Source organism: Ipomoea triloba, chromosome 8 (assembly GCF_003576645.1).
Source record: "Ipomoea triloba cultivar NCNSP0323 chromosome 8, ASM357664v1".
In the NCBI taxonomy this organism is placed as follows: Eukaryota; Viridiplantae; Streptophyta; class Magnoliopsida; order Solanales; family Convolvulaceae; genus Ipomoea; species Ipomoea triloba.
In genome coordinates, this window is record NC_044923.1 from 1,794,203 (window position 1) to 1,808,550 (window position 14,348).

The 14,348-nt window shown below is 33.0% G+C and overlaps 1 protein-coding gene across 1 annotated transcript; it reads left to right on the forward strand.

The window, feature by feature from the left end:
- Nucleotides 1-6,806: 6,806 nt before the first annotated feature.
- On the forward strand, nucleotides 6,807-12,420 carry LOC116027501 (CSC1-like protein At1g32090). Its single transcript, XM_031269196.1, has 11 exons — nucleotides 6,807-7,365; nucleotides 8,254-8,406; nucleotides 8,899-9,034; nucleotides 9,195-9,296; nucleotides 9,447-9,566; nucleotides 9,689-9,769; nucleotides 9,856-10,196; nucleotides 10,353-10,598; nucleotides 10,737-11,061; nucleotides 11,140-11,373; nucleotides 11,904-12,420. The coding sequence occupies exons 1-11, from the start codon at nucleotides 7,052-7,054 to the stop codon at nucleotides 12,294-12,296; spliced, it is 2,445 nt and encodes an 814-aa protein (XP_031125056.1). The 5' UTR covers nucleotides 6,807-7,051; the 3' UTR covers nucleotides 12,297-12,420.
- Nucleotides 12,421-14,348: the final 1,928 nt, after the last annotated feature.

A 14,348-nucleotide genomic window follows, 5' to 3' on the forward strand; every position in this document is an offset into this window, starting at 1 on the left:
TCATAAACCAAAAAAAATGCAATTAGGCCACTAAACACTCCAAATGCGTGCAATTTCACTTGATAGCAGGTTACCATCCATTTCATCAGGTTACTTTCTAATGTGGACGGTGAGTTGGCATTTTAAAACTTTTTTCACAAAACAACTTTCGCTTATGATTTTGGATGAAGATTTCAATTGTTTTGTGAAAGAAGTTGACTTCCCGTAAATAATAATAAAATAATAATAAATAATAATAATAAATAATTTAATTAATTAATTAATTAATTAAATTTGATTTATCCGCAAGTTTCCTATCAAGGTAACATGGGTATTATTAAGGGGGGAGGGGTGGCCGCTGGTGTGTGTGTTTTTTTTTTTAATTTTTCTATTTAAATAATTTATTATTAAAAATTATTTTAAAATGTCAACTTACCGTCCACGTAAGTAAGTAACCTGATGAAACTGATGTTAACCTGCTATCATGCGAAATTGCATACATTAAGAGTGTTCAATGGCCTAATTACAATTTCAAGTTATGTTCAGTGGCCAATTTGAACATTATCCCAACTCTAAATAATTGTGCTAAACTAACAAGTTATTAAGATTTCAAGATTAATCACATTCATTTGTTTTATTGAAAATAAAGACTTAATGAACCGTGAGCACCGGAGCGACTCCTTCTGCGACAATCATGTTTGGCAAATAAATTTAAAATAAATTAAATTAAAAAAATTCATACAATTAATTAATAAATTTATAAAAATAAAAAAATACATACAATTAATTAATTAATTTTATTTACAATTATAATAATTATTATAATTAAAAATTAAAGAATTAAGAAACTAATTGTAATAATTGTCCAGACTTCATATTAATACACTAATAATTATTATTCTATACAGATATTTCTATTTTTCAAAATTAAATAATTAATTAAATAGACTTTAGTATAATTAAGGAATTATTATTTTGCCAAAATTAATGAATTAATTGTAGTAAAGCTAATAATGGTCATATTATTACACTAACAATTATTATTCAAATTAAGCTAATAATTATCATAATACTATACATTTATTACTATTTTATGAAATTAAAGAATTAGTTGAATAAATTTTAGTAAAATTAAGAAATTATTATTTTGCTAATTGAGAAATTAATTATAGTAAAGCTAATAATGGTCAGATTAGTATACTAATAATTATTATTCTAACTATGCTAATAATTATTCATATTACTATACAATTATTAGTATTCATATGGTAATTGATAGGTTGTTTTTATATATGGTAATTAAGTTAATAATTCGACAAATTACTATACATATATTATTAATAGTAATTTTCTCACCTTTTATTAGGTTGTCCACAAAATAAAAAATTTGACATATTAATATTCGAAATGATTGTACTATAATAATATTAAGAAATAAGGTATTAAGGAATTAATTTTAATTAATCAAATAATTATCCAGATTATACAAAAAATATCATTACACTATTTCACACCCTTTAATAGGCTGTTTTTAAATATGGTAATTAAGTTAATAAAGAAACAAATTACTATATATATATATATATATATATATATATATATATATTACTAATTATAATCGATCCAAACTTCATATTAGTGTATACAGAAATTATTATTTTTATAATAATTACAATTAAATTATTTTTAACTTTTCCCATACTTATTTTAGTAATAATTAAATTATTTTTAACTTTTCCCATACTTATTTTAGTAATAATATAATTACATAAAACTTTTCCCATACTTATTTTAGTAATAATATAATTACATAAATTATATTACATACTTATTTTAGTAATAATATAATTACATAAATTATATTACATATTAAATTTTTCAAGATAATTGCAGACCAGCGAGTTATATATTATTCAATTAATTGAGTGATACTTTTATACTAATCTCATAATCAAATAAATGTAGGCATCCAAATATTAAAATTGTTCATAGTTTCATCTTTAATTTTATTATTTAAAAATATAATAAATCCGTGCATCGCACGGGTAACTTACTAGTAGTTATAGTGACTTGAGTTTGAATTTAAGCTCGGGTTAAAAAAAAAATAATTTCAAGTTTGACTCATTAATTTTGATAATGTTCGAGTTCGAGTTTGAATTGTAGTTATATATAAATAAGCATTTACTTATTTATAAAAATCCGAACCAAGTTTTGACTGAACGACTTGACTCATTTACACCTCTAAGGCCCTCCTCAATAGTAATGGGATTTTAAGGGGATTTTGCATGTATGATTAGGAGAGAGAAAATGAGAGTGGATGAAAAAAGAAAAGGAAAAAAGAAAAACAAAACAAAAAAAAAATATATATATATATATTCATGCGCCCAGGCGGGCGCGTGCAATGGGTGCGAATTCAGCACCTCACGCACGCGTGAGGCGCAGCTGCAATAAAAGGGGGGGCCCACCATTCACTGCAAAATCTCCAAATAGCAGGAGAAAGATTTCACCTTATAGTACCACCTCCCATTTGTTGAAAATTATATAAATGAGTTTGTTTCCTTAATTTTTGTGTCAAAATTGGTTAATGGGAAGGGCCTAACTTGATATAATCAAGCACACCAAGCAAGGTTTTGCTTTGTATTAACAAGTAGTATTTGTCTATTGCATCTGGTGCAATCATATATTACGGTGACTTATCGACTCAAATTATAGGACCAATACTCCATAAAAAAACCATCCGATTCTTAATACCTATATACATTCTTCTCAAAAGGTTAAATTCCCAACCCAAGAACCCCCCACACCCCGGTTCAACAGAACATCTGAGAGAATATAATGTAAATCATAATAACTCAATTGAACACAGAGTCCCCTCAGTTTGGGAGGTTACTCTCACACCGTAACTCAATTGAACACAGAGTCTCCCTCACTTTCAAAAGTTACTCTCACATTATCGTTAGCGAGACTCGATTCTTAATATTTTTTCTTAAATTTTACCTATGTATTCAATTGAGCTGTCCATACGGACTGCTTAATTCTATATACTTGCCCACCTCTAGGGCTGTTAGAGAATTCTTTTATAACTAGTTTACTGTTAGTCAACTTTTTATATAAATAGCTTTTAATGGACGAAAAAGTAGGCATGGCCGCATGTGCAACTAGTTGTTGCGTGTAGGGTGCTTCTCGGAACACACACGTAACACTCAACAATCGAATTATTAATTTTATTTTTAGTTTTAAAAAAATTAAAATAAAAAAGTAAAGAGAATGCATTTATTCTTTCATCGTTCTAGTAAAAATTAAAAAAAAAAACTTATATAACATCGCCCCACAAATCCTTATATGTGAGACATGTCAGGTTAAAATCAAATATAATACATTAATACTTATACTGTTTTTATATATTCATTTTAAATATATTACATGTTTATTTTTAATGTATTTTTAAAAATAATTTTTATTAAATTAAAATTAATGATTAATATATTAAAAATAAATATTTATTTGCAGTTAATCTTGTAATGTAAGTAATGATTTATGGTATAATTTGTCTTTGTTCTTGGCAGAACTGTGGNTTTTCCCATACTTATTTTAGTAATAATATAATTACATAAATTATATTACATATTAAATTTTTCAAGATAATTGCAGACCAGCGAGTTATATATTATTCAATTAATTGAGTGATACTTTTATACTAATCTCATAATCAAATAAATGTAGGCATCCAAATATTAAAATTGTTCATAGTTTCATCTTTAATTTTATTATTTAAAAATATAATAAATCCGTGCATCGCACGGGTAACTTACTAGTAGTTATAGTGACTTGAGTTTGAATTTAAGCTCGGGTTAAAAAAAAAATAATTTCAAGTTTGACTCATTAATTTTGATAATGTTCGAGTTCGAGTTTGAATTGTAGTTATATATAAATAAGCATTTACTTATTTATAAAAATCCGAACCAAGTTTTGACTGAACGACTTGACTCATTTACACCTCTAAGGCCCTCCTCAATAGTAATGGGATTTTAAGGGGATTTTGCATGTATGATTAGGAGAGAGAAAATGAGAGTGGATGAAAAAAGAAAAGGAAAAAAGAAAAACAAAACAAAAAAAAAATATATATATATATATTCATGCGCCCAGGCGGGCGCGTGCAATGGGTGCGAATTCAGCACCTCACGCACGCGTGAGGCGCAGCTGCAATAAAAGGGGGGGCCCACCATTCACTGCAAAATCTCCAAATAGCAGGAGAAAGATTTCACCTTATAGTACCACCTCCCATTTGTTGAAAATTATATAAATGAGTTTGTTTCCTTAATTTTTGTGTCAAAATTGGTTAATGGGAAGGGCCTAACTTGATATAATCAAGCACACCAAGCAAGGTTTTGCTTTGTATTAACAAGTAGTATTTGTCTATTGCATCTGGTGCAATCATATATTACGGTGACTTATCGACTCAAATTATAGGACCAATACTCCATAAAAAAACCATCCGATTCTTAATACCTATATACATTCTTCTCAAAAGGTTAAATTCCCAACCCAAGAACCCCCCACACCCCGGTTCAACAGAACATCTGAGAGAATATAATGTAAATCATAATAACTCAATTGAACACAGAGTCCCCTCAGTTTGGGAGGTTACTCTCACACCGTAACTCAATTGAACACAGAGTCTCCCTCACTTTCAAAAGTTACTCTCACATTATCGTTAGCGAGACTCGATTCTTAATATTTTTTCTTAAATTTTACCTATGTATTCAATTGAGCTGTCCATACGGACTGCTTAATTCTATATACTTGCCCACCTCTAGGGCTGTTAGAGAATTCTTTTATAACTAGTTTACTGTTAGTCAACTTTTTATATAAATAGCTTTTAATGGACGAAAAAGTAGGCATGGCCGCATGTGCAACTAGTTGTTGCGTGTAGGGTGCTTCTCGGAACACACACGTAACACTCAACAATCGAATTATTAATTTTATTTTTAGTTTTAAAAAAATTAAAATAAAAAAGTAAAGAGAATGCATTTATTCTTTCATCGTTCTAGTAAAAATTAAAAAAAAAAACTTATATAACATCGCCCCACAAATCCTTATATGTGAGACATGTCAGGTTAAAATCAAATATAATACATTAATACTTATACTGTTTTTATATATTCATTTTAAATATATTACATGTTTATTTTTAATGTATTTTTAAAAATAATTTTTATTAAATTAAAATTAATGATTAATATATTAAAAATAAATATTTATTTGCAGTTAATCTTGTAATGTAAGTAATGATTTATGGTATAATTTGTCTTTGTTCTTGGCAGAACTGTGGAAGCAATCCCAATCCACAGCCTTATCCTTATCCCACCGGAACTGTGGTGCGTCACATGGTTTCATCATACTCTTATCTTAATTCATTCAATTACTAATCATAATAATAATAACTTTTATATTCCTAATCAATCATTTTAACGAATTAATCTAATTTGGCAATGAATAGAAAGATTCTATAATAATGGATAACAAGATTTTGCCCAAAGAGATGGATTCAAAGTAAAAAAGAATTTGCTTTGAGTAAAAATCAGACTCGATAAAGTTGCTTTAATAGAATTTGAATTCGTTTCACAGTAATTTATGTATGCAGTTCATACTGAATATGAATTAGCCTTATAATTGTTCATGTACATGATTTGGATCGAATAATATAAATTAATCTCACAATAATTTGTAATGTAATTCAAACCGAATCTAAATTAATTTCACACTGTGATACAAATACGGGTGCAACATGAGAAAAGATAAAATTTGTTAGCTATTTTGGGTTACAAATACAAAAGAATACTTTAAAATAACCATTAAATAAGTAAATAATAACTTTGGAAAAGACTTTTCTTTGTTAAAAGGGTGAAAGAAAAAGAAAGAACTTGATAGAGAAAGCTAGTCATTTTCATGATTCATCCATGTTTTGCAATAAAGTATACTATACTCTCCAAATATTATGCTTTGTTGTAGTATTGCAGTCTAAAACGTCCGTTTTCCTATTAGATTATCACTTACAACTATTGTCAAATGTCAATTACTCAAGATCTTGAAATTATATTTAAAAAGTTATATTATTTATTGTAAGTAAAATCATTTTCATCATTTATTGAAACACTTAATATACTTGAAGGCTTGTTTAGTTGGAAGACCAATCAAAATAAGTCTTGCTTCTTGCGACAATGCCCAGGAACCATTGAAACGTGAGAGGCTAATTAGTCTGTGTGGAGAAGGTTTTTTGTGTACATAAGTGTATAGACTGTGTAGAAAACTTGGAGAGTTGGATGTCCATGATTAATTCGGCAAAGTTAAGAATTTGGTCCAATAGCAACTAGCAAGGTGAGGTTCAATTCTTGTCACGAATATTGGAGGTTTGAGTTTGGGTTAGACGGTGCAAAATTGTACAATTTGAGGTGGAATCTCGAAACTAGATAGGTTCATTCTATTTACAATTTTGGACAGATTCATGAGATCAATGATATAGTCAGATGAAACTAGCTTGGTTGACGCGGGTGGCCGTACACTCTTGTCCCTTAAGAGAGGTTGGAAAAATCAATCTAGCCGGAGATTAGCCTGATACTGGTTTAGAAGTGCCTCCGACCGTTAAGGCATTAATATAATCCCATGAAATCAAGAAACCTTAGATATATTTCAGGAAAAAAAAGAAAGAAAAAAAAACTAGCAAACGTCACAAGTCACAAGACACCACATGCTGACAACTCAGACAACCCTGTCTGGTTTCTTTCCTCTGGCTACAAGCTGAACAATCTAATTTTGTTATTGGCAGAGCAATACAATATCAATCCGTAGAATATATTCCCAACACCCAATCACCAATGCTTGAATACAAAAAGGGGTACTAGGCCAATGCGTACTGTATATATCAACCAACTCTCAAGAAAAATTCCTTTCTTCATTTAATTTAACACTGGGCAATATTAATTCAAGAAAGCACTCTTTTTTACACCAAACTTTCTTCAAAAACACCCCCTTTGATTGTCCCCGGGTGTTCACCATTCGATTGTGTTGAGCCATGGCAACTCTTGGGGATATTGGGGTGTCAGCACTCATCAATATACTCACTGCTTTTGCCTTCTTGCTGGCCTTTGCTCTGCTGAGAATTCAGCCTGTGAATGACAGGGTTTACTTCCCCAAATGGTATATTGAGGGCAAGAGGAACAGCCCTAGGCACAGAGGCAACTTTGTGCACAAGTTTGTGAACCTCAATTTCAAGACTTACCTCACTTTTCTCAGCTGGATGCCTCAGGCCATGAAGATGAGTGAGGCTGAGATTATCAGCCATGCTGGCCTTGACTCTGCTGTTTTCCTGAGGATTTATACTCTTGGGTAATGCAAAATTTTCAAGATTTTAGGAGAATTGCTTGTTCTATAGTTTGGGTTTTGTTTATTTGGTGTTTTTTGGGTGACCCAGTCTTGTGATCCTAGTCGAAAAATGACAATAATGAGATAAACTAGTTTATGTTGAAAATAGCTTACCTTCTTAAACTAAGAAGCCAATATACTCTTGGGTAATGCAAAATTTCAAGATTTTAGGAGAATTGCTTGTTCTATAGTTTGGGTTATTTGGTGTTTTTTTTGGGTGCACAAGGTAAACCCAGTCTTGTGATCCTAGCCGAAAAATGACAATAATGAGATAAACTAGCTTAGGTTGCAAATAGCTGACCTTGTTAAACTAAGAAGGCCAATATGTTGCTCTCGTTGGAGTCAAACTTGTAATCTTGCAGTTACCGAAACAGCCTGACCAATTTGGTGTTTTTTTGGGTTTTATGATGGGGTTTGCAATGTGGGATGGTGTAAAAGTTTTGAACTTTTTGTTTCTTTTGATAATTCTCCTTTGTTAGCTAATTGCATATATTATTCTTCCTTTTGTTGTTTTGGGAAAATTGTGATTTTTGCTGGAATTTGAACTTTTCTCCTTGTTTCTGTGAGAATTTACAGTATGAGGAGATGCAGAAATTAGTCAAATTACTGTAGACTGATATGCCATAACCTCTGCAATTTGTTTACATTTTATGCTTTTTATGTTGTTGATTATATCTTAATTTCTCTGATACACATTCCAAGTAAAGTTTTATCTCCATGGCTTCTGACTAGTGCAAGTTATTACTTGTTTCCTGTTCAATACCTTACCCCTATTACACTTTCCCCATTTCTTCTTTATTCCAAATAATGGCCTTTCAGGTTGGACTGATACTTCTCCTTTGTCATTGACAGCCTAAAAATATTTGGGCCAACAGCTATTGTGGTGCTTTTGGTTCTTATCCCGGTCAATGTGTCAGGCGGAACATTGTTTTTCCTTAGCAAAGATTTGGTCGTTAGCGATGTTGATAAGCTGTCCATATCCAATATTAGTCCCAAATCTCTGAAGTAAGGCCTTACTTCGTAGCAATAGTTTGCTTATTTACCATATACTCAGAGAGAGGCACTGTTTGGTAAATGGTTGATAGCCGATTGGGTTAGAGGGTATAACTAGTTGATAACATTAGCTAATTGTAGAAAGGTGTTTGGTAAATTCGTTGTTAGTTGATAGTTGTTTGGTATAATTTCTTTTCTCAAAAAGCTAATTGAAAAAGTTCCTTTGAGCATTTTTTTGAATTTTAGCATTTTGGAGTTACAAAAAGCTGATTAACCTAACAATTTCTTAATCAAGTCAAACAACTAATAGTGATCAAATAAGCCAAAATTGGCTGATAAGCTAACTATTTTACCAAACATGGCCTCTCGAGAGTAGTTGATTGCTGTGACAGAGTTTCAGAATTTGGAAAGAATAGTCACATTTTTGGCTTTTGTGTATTTCTTGTTCCTTATAAGTTAGTTTATAGCCAGTTTTCATGAAATGCTCCAATGGTTTATTATCAGGTTCTTTGTGCACATAGGAATGGAATACTTGTTCACGTTTTGGACGTGCTATATTCTGTACAAGGAATATGGCCGAGTGGCGTCAATGAGATTAAAGTTTTTGGCTTCACAAGGCCCGAAACCAGAACAGTTTACAGTGAGTTAAACATAACATATTTTGCCTATTTATACACGGGAATGTTATGATGCTTCACTAGCACGATTAGTTTGGAGCACTATACAGATTGCCCTCAAATCTGTTCCATACGTTTCCTTTGTTCTATTTGATATGTAAGCTCAGTTCTGGTGTCTTTCAGGTTATTGTAAGAAATGTACCGCATCAATCTGGCCGTTCAATTTCAGACAGTGTAGAAGGCTTTTTTAAGAAGAACCACCCGGATCACTATCTTTGCCACCAGGTATTTTTGTTGGTTCTGTTTGTTTCCTGTTCTAAAGATTCCTCCTTTTTGAGTTAAAAACTGTTATTTTCTGCACTTTTGCTTGTATTGTTATTTATGACCTACGGATGCTAAGTCGCTATTTGTTTTATTGGGTTACCTTTTACCTAGGCTGTCTATAATGCAAACAAGTTTGCCAAACTTGTCAGGAAACGAAATAGGCTTCAAAATTGGCTCGACTATAACCAGCTTAAGCTCGAAAGAAATCCGGACAAGAGGCCAACCAGTAAGGTATGCACTTTCGGGAATACAGATTGAACGAAACAGATTCTGATGGCACAATAGTGCACGAAAAGAACTTAATGATAGCAAAATGTTCGGTTCTGACACTATAAACTTCGTGTGATCTTCAGACAGGCTTCCTTGGACTTTGGGGCAAAAAAGTTGATTCGATTGAGTACTATAAACACCAGATTAAAGAGTTTGACAGAATGGTAAGGTTTGAAGAAAAAAACGGGTGAACTTTTTTTTACTTTCCCCTTACTTAAGAGTATCCTTCATCTTTCCATTGCGTTTTCAGTTGACAATAGAGCGTGAGAAGATTCTTAAGGACCCGAAGTGTATCATTCCCGCTGCCTTTGTATCGTTCAATTCGAGATGGGGGGCAGCCGTATGTGCACAGACTGAACAAAGTAAGAACCCCACGCTGTGGTTAACAAATTGGGCTCCTGAGCCTCGGGATATATTTTGGAAGAACCTATCGATATCATTCGTTTCACTGAGCATCCGGAGATTGGTGATAGGAGTATCGGTGTTTGCTTTGGTCTTTTTCTACATGATACCTATCGCCTTCGTGCAATCACTGGCAAATTTGGAAGGTCTAGAAAAAGTTGCCCCTTTCCTCAGGCCGTTAATTGAATGGTAAATTAAACTAAACGCATTCTTTGTCCCGATCGATAGAAAGCAGTAGACCATATGCTCGATCTTTAGTACCTTTTTCTTGAGATATTGACAGTTCTTCTCTAATAAGAGATGATGTTTTAATTGTTTTACGTTTAAATTTATGCAATTATGCAGGAAGTTCGTAAAGTCTTTCCTACAAGGTTTCCTTCCCGGTCTAGCCCTAAAAATTTTCCTGTATGTTCTTCCAACCATTCTGATGATCATGTCAAAGATCGAGGGGCATGTGGCCTTATCAGTGCTCGAAAGGAGATCTGCAGCGAAATATTATTACTTTATGTTGGTCAATGTATTTCTCGGAAGTATTATAGCGGGAACAGCGTTCGAGCAACTTGACGCTTTCGTTCACCAATCAGCTACCCAGTAATACCCCTCACTCCTACCTCAATTTAACCCTAAACTGTGGAATTCATCTCGTTTTGTTCCCTTAATTGCGCTCTCGTTTTGTTTCTGTTTCTTGTTTATAGAGTTATATTATATTAAGTGAGACCTTGTTTGCAGAATACCGAGAAACATTGGAGTATCGATACCTATGAAAGCGACTTTCTTTATTACATATATAATGGTTGATGGGTGGGCTGGTATTGCGGGCGAGATTCTTCGATTGAAACCTTTGGTCATTTTTCATCTCAAGAACATGTTCTTGGTGAAAACCGAAAGGGATAGGGAAAAGGCAATGGATCCCGGGAGTGTAGACTTTCCCGAGACTCTCCCAACTCTTCAACTCTACTTTCTTCTCGGGATTGTCTATGCTGTGGTTACACCGATCCTCCTTCCTTTCATACTCGTCTTCTTTGCTCTTGCATATCTTGTATATCGTCATCAGGTGAGTAGTTAGTACTCAATAATTTGAAGCGTTTTCTGTATAAAGTTTGTATTACATATGGATTTGTTATTCGTGTAGGTAATCAATGTTTACAACCAAAGGTATGAGAGCGCAGCTGCATTTTGGCCACACGTTCATGCTCGTATAATAGCAAGCTTACTGATATCGCAACTGCTTTTGTTGGGTCTGCTCAGCACTAAAAAAGCTGCAAACTCGACTCCTTTGCTTGTTGTGTTACCAATTTTGACGTTAGCATTCCATAAATACTGCAAGAACCGATTTGAACCAGCGTTCAGAAGATATCCTCTCGAGGTTAGTCTTACTTTCATATTTACGAACATTTTCTAGATGTCACATGTTTGAAACTCGTGATTTTTGACCGCTCTAAAGTAGCCAGAACTAGTCGGGAAATGGCATTTCTGACCAACTTTATGACCACTTTAGGATCTGAAAATCGTTCATTGCTTTCGTAAAACTGTTAGATGGAGAGCCCTAGGACATAAACCGAAAAAAGTTGCAAAAAAATTAGGATCAATAGGTGGAACTTGGAAGGTTTTCATATCATAATCTCGGTATAGTTCTTTAGTTGTGGCAAGAATGAGTTTTGCTGTCTGCCAAGGACCTTGTGGTCTAGTGGCATCAAGTTGTTCTCCCATATGGGGGATCGTGGGTTTGAATCTGTATTGACTCTTTGTGCTTTAGTAGGTTGAGAAAGTAGTTATGAACAAATACTGCATTGCAATAGAGTCAATTTAGCATATAATATACTCCGTCTATCCCATTTTACTTAATTGGTTCGGTTAACGAGGCTTGACTGAAGTTATTACAAATCAATTATCCAGGAAGCAACGGACAAGGATATGCAAGACCATCCCGAATCCAATGCCAATCTGAAAGCTTTATTAGCTGATGCATATCTGCATCCAATCTTCAACTCATTTGAAGAAGTCGAGTTGGTCGAGGTGAAAGTCGACAAAAACCAGTCTCCAAGCCCGAGCCCTGCAGCTAGTGAACCCGACGACAAAAACCAGTCTCAAGCCTCGAGTCCATTAAGCGAGCTCAGTTCTCCATCTCCAACTCATCAGCACGCCCATAATCATGACGACGAGCAATCACAGAAAGTCCAGCATTATGAGGCCGGGCCGCCTGGTGATATCTTTCACTATGAATATCAGCAATCTGAGTATATGTATCACTATGATGTGGAGTCATACCATCATGGATATCATTACTAGAAGGAATGATAGGTGAGTTCTTCTTAGATCTCTAACATAATTAGTTTTAGTTGTAAATTATCCCCTCAGTGTAAATGCAAACTGGTTTTTTAATAAGTTTTTATTATTGGATTGTTTTCACGAAGAGGGCTTGTTAATTGTTATTTAGGGTTTAGGGCAAGAGTGGTGGGAGCCCTTAGGATTGGAGTGTAATTATATTTGTTATCTAAGACTCCCAACTAGATGAGCAAGAAAAGTCCCCTCCACAAACTGTCGGGCCGCGGTATGGGGGTTTATAGGGTGGGCGATTCCACATTATAACAAGAAAATCCATCGGACCATAGGTCAAACTGATCAAAATTTTTTATTATCGGTTATGGAATTAAAAAGTTTTCAATTATTTTAATTATTTTTTTTAGTTAGTTTACTTATTCACCTTCGCTGTTGGTGGGTAATTTAGTTGTCAATGTTTGACAAATTATTGTGTGGATCATAATAAAAAAATACATTTTAATATACTAAAAGTACATTATTCGTGTACTGAATGTACATTATAGAAAATAATATATTTTCAAACTCAAATAATGTATTTTTCATAAATACAATATACATTTTTAATATATTAAAAATATATTATTTGTGTGTTGAATATACATTATTTGAGAGTATGGTCCACACAGCTGTGTGGACCATGGTCTATACAATAATGATTGGTCATTGTTTAGGGTTTAAAATAGCTATCATATGTTGTATTTATAAACACGTAATTACGAATAAATATTACTCCATAGTTTTTAGTCCATTATTAGTGCAATTATCATATCAAGTGGAAAATGAAAGAATATATAATGTTGATAGTGATATTTATAAGACGTGTCGAATTGTAATTTCACAGAAACTGCTTGTTCTTCAATTCAATCATATGAGTTTTATTGATGTATATATCACAATTCACAATCAAAGTTGTTTTCTTTGTTCCATGTTACTTTAGTTGATAACGTAATCAAAGTTACCTTACGTTGTATACATACATTTTCCCACAAGATTAGAATCATGGGTTGTTTCAACTTTCTTGTCAATTAAGAAAAAACAAGATTTTAAGTGGAATTAGATCTTTAAAGAGCCACAACTTTAATTGAATAGACATACCAACTAATTTAAAACAAGGGAGTAATATAGATCAAAATTATGAAAAGCAAGATATGAAGTGATCAAAATCATATCGAATCTCTAACGAATCACAAAATTTTAGGAATCTATAATCTCTGTATTTTCGATTGTCCACGTGATGGTATCCTTTCGTTCTTTGATTTACGACAAAAGTCTACCACTGTTATTCGAATGCACGTTTTGGATGAAATTCGTTTTGTGATCCTAGTCGGCAAAGGATCACAAGGAACAATGTTGTCCATAGCTGACTACACAAATCGAGAATGCTAATAGGTAGCTCCAACAAAGGATCGAACTTGAAGTCTTGTGATGATCAAACTAATTGTTGATTGCGTGGGTGCGGCTTGACCATAGTTTATGTAGGGGTGTAAAATACTAGAATGGTAGAAAAATCAATAATCGATCTTCACCTAAAGATCCAAAGAAAAAGGTCTATGAGAAAAAATGCTAACCTTTGAGCATTTTAATTAAGCTTCTTCCTCCTCTTGCTAAAGGCAAATTTGTAGTGCTTTGCACAACGTCACATAGCTTGATTTATTGGTGGAGTAAGTCAATTTTACCTCTAATTATGCTTGAAAGTGACAATTTGAGAATATTAAATAATATTGCATCTACAACCAGCTTGGTTGATGTGAGTAATCGTGCACTCTCATCCCTTAAGAGAGGTCGGAAGTTTGAATCCCCTCTCGTATTAGAAAAACCATTTGGCCAGCACTTTGTCCTTTAATTGGGCCAGCTCGAACCTCTTCTCATATGGAAAAATCATTTGGACAACATTTTGTCTCTTAATTAGGTCGGCTCGTATCCCTCTTGTATGAAAAAATCATCTGACCAGCACTTTGTCCTTTAATTGGACCGGCTTGAACCCCCTCTCAAATGGACGGCGTATACATGTGGTCACTA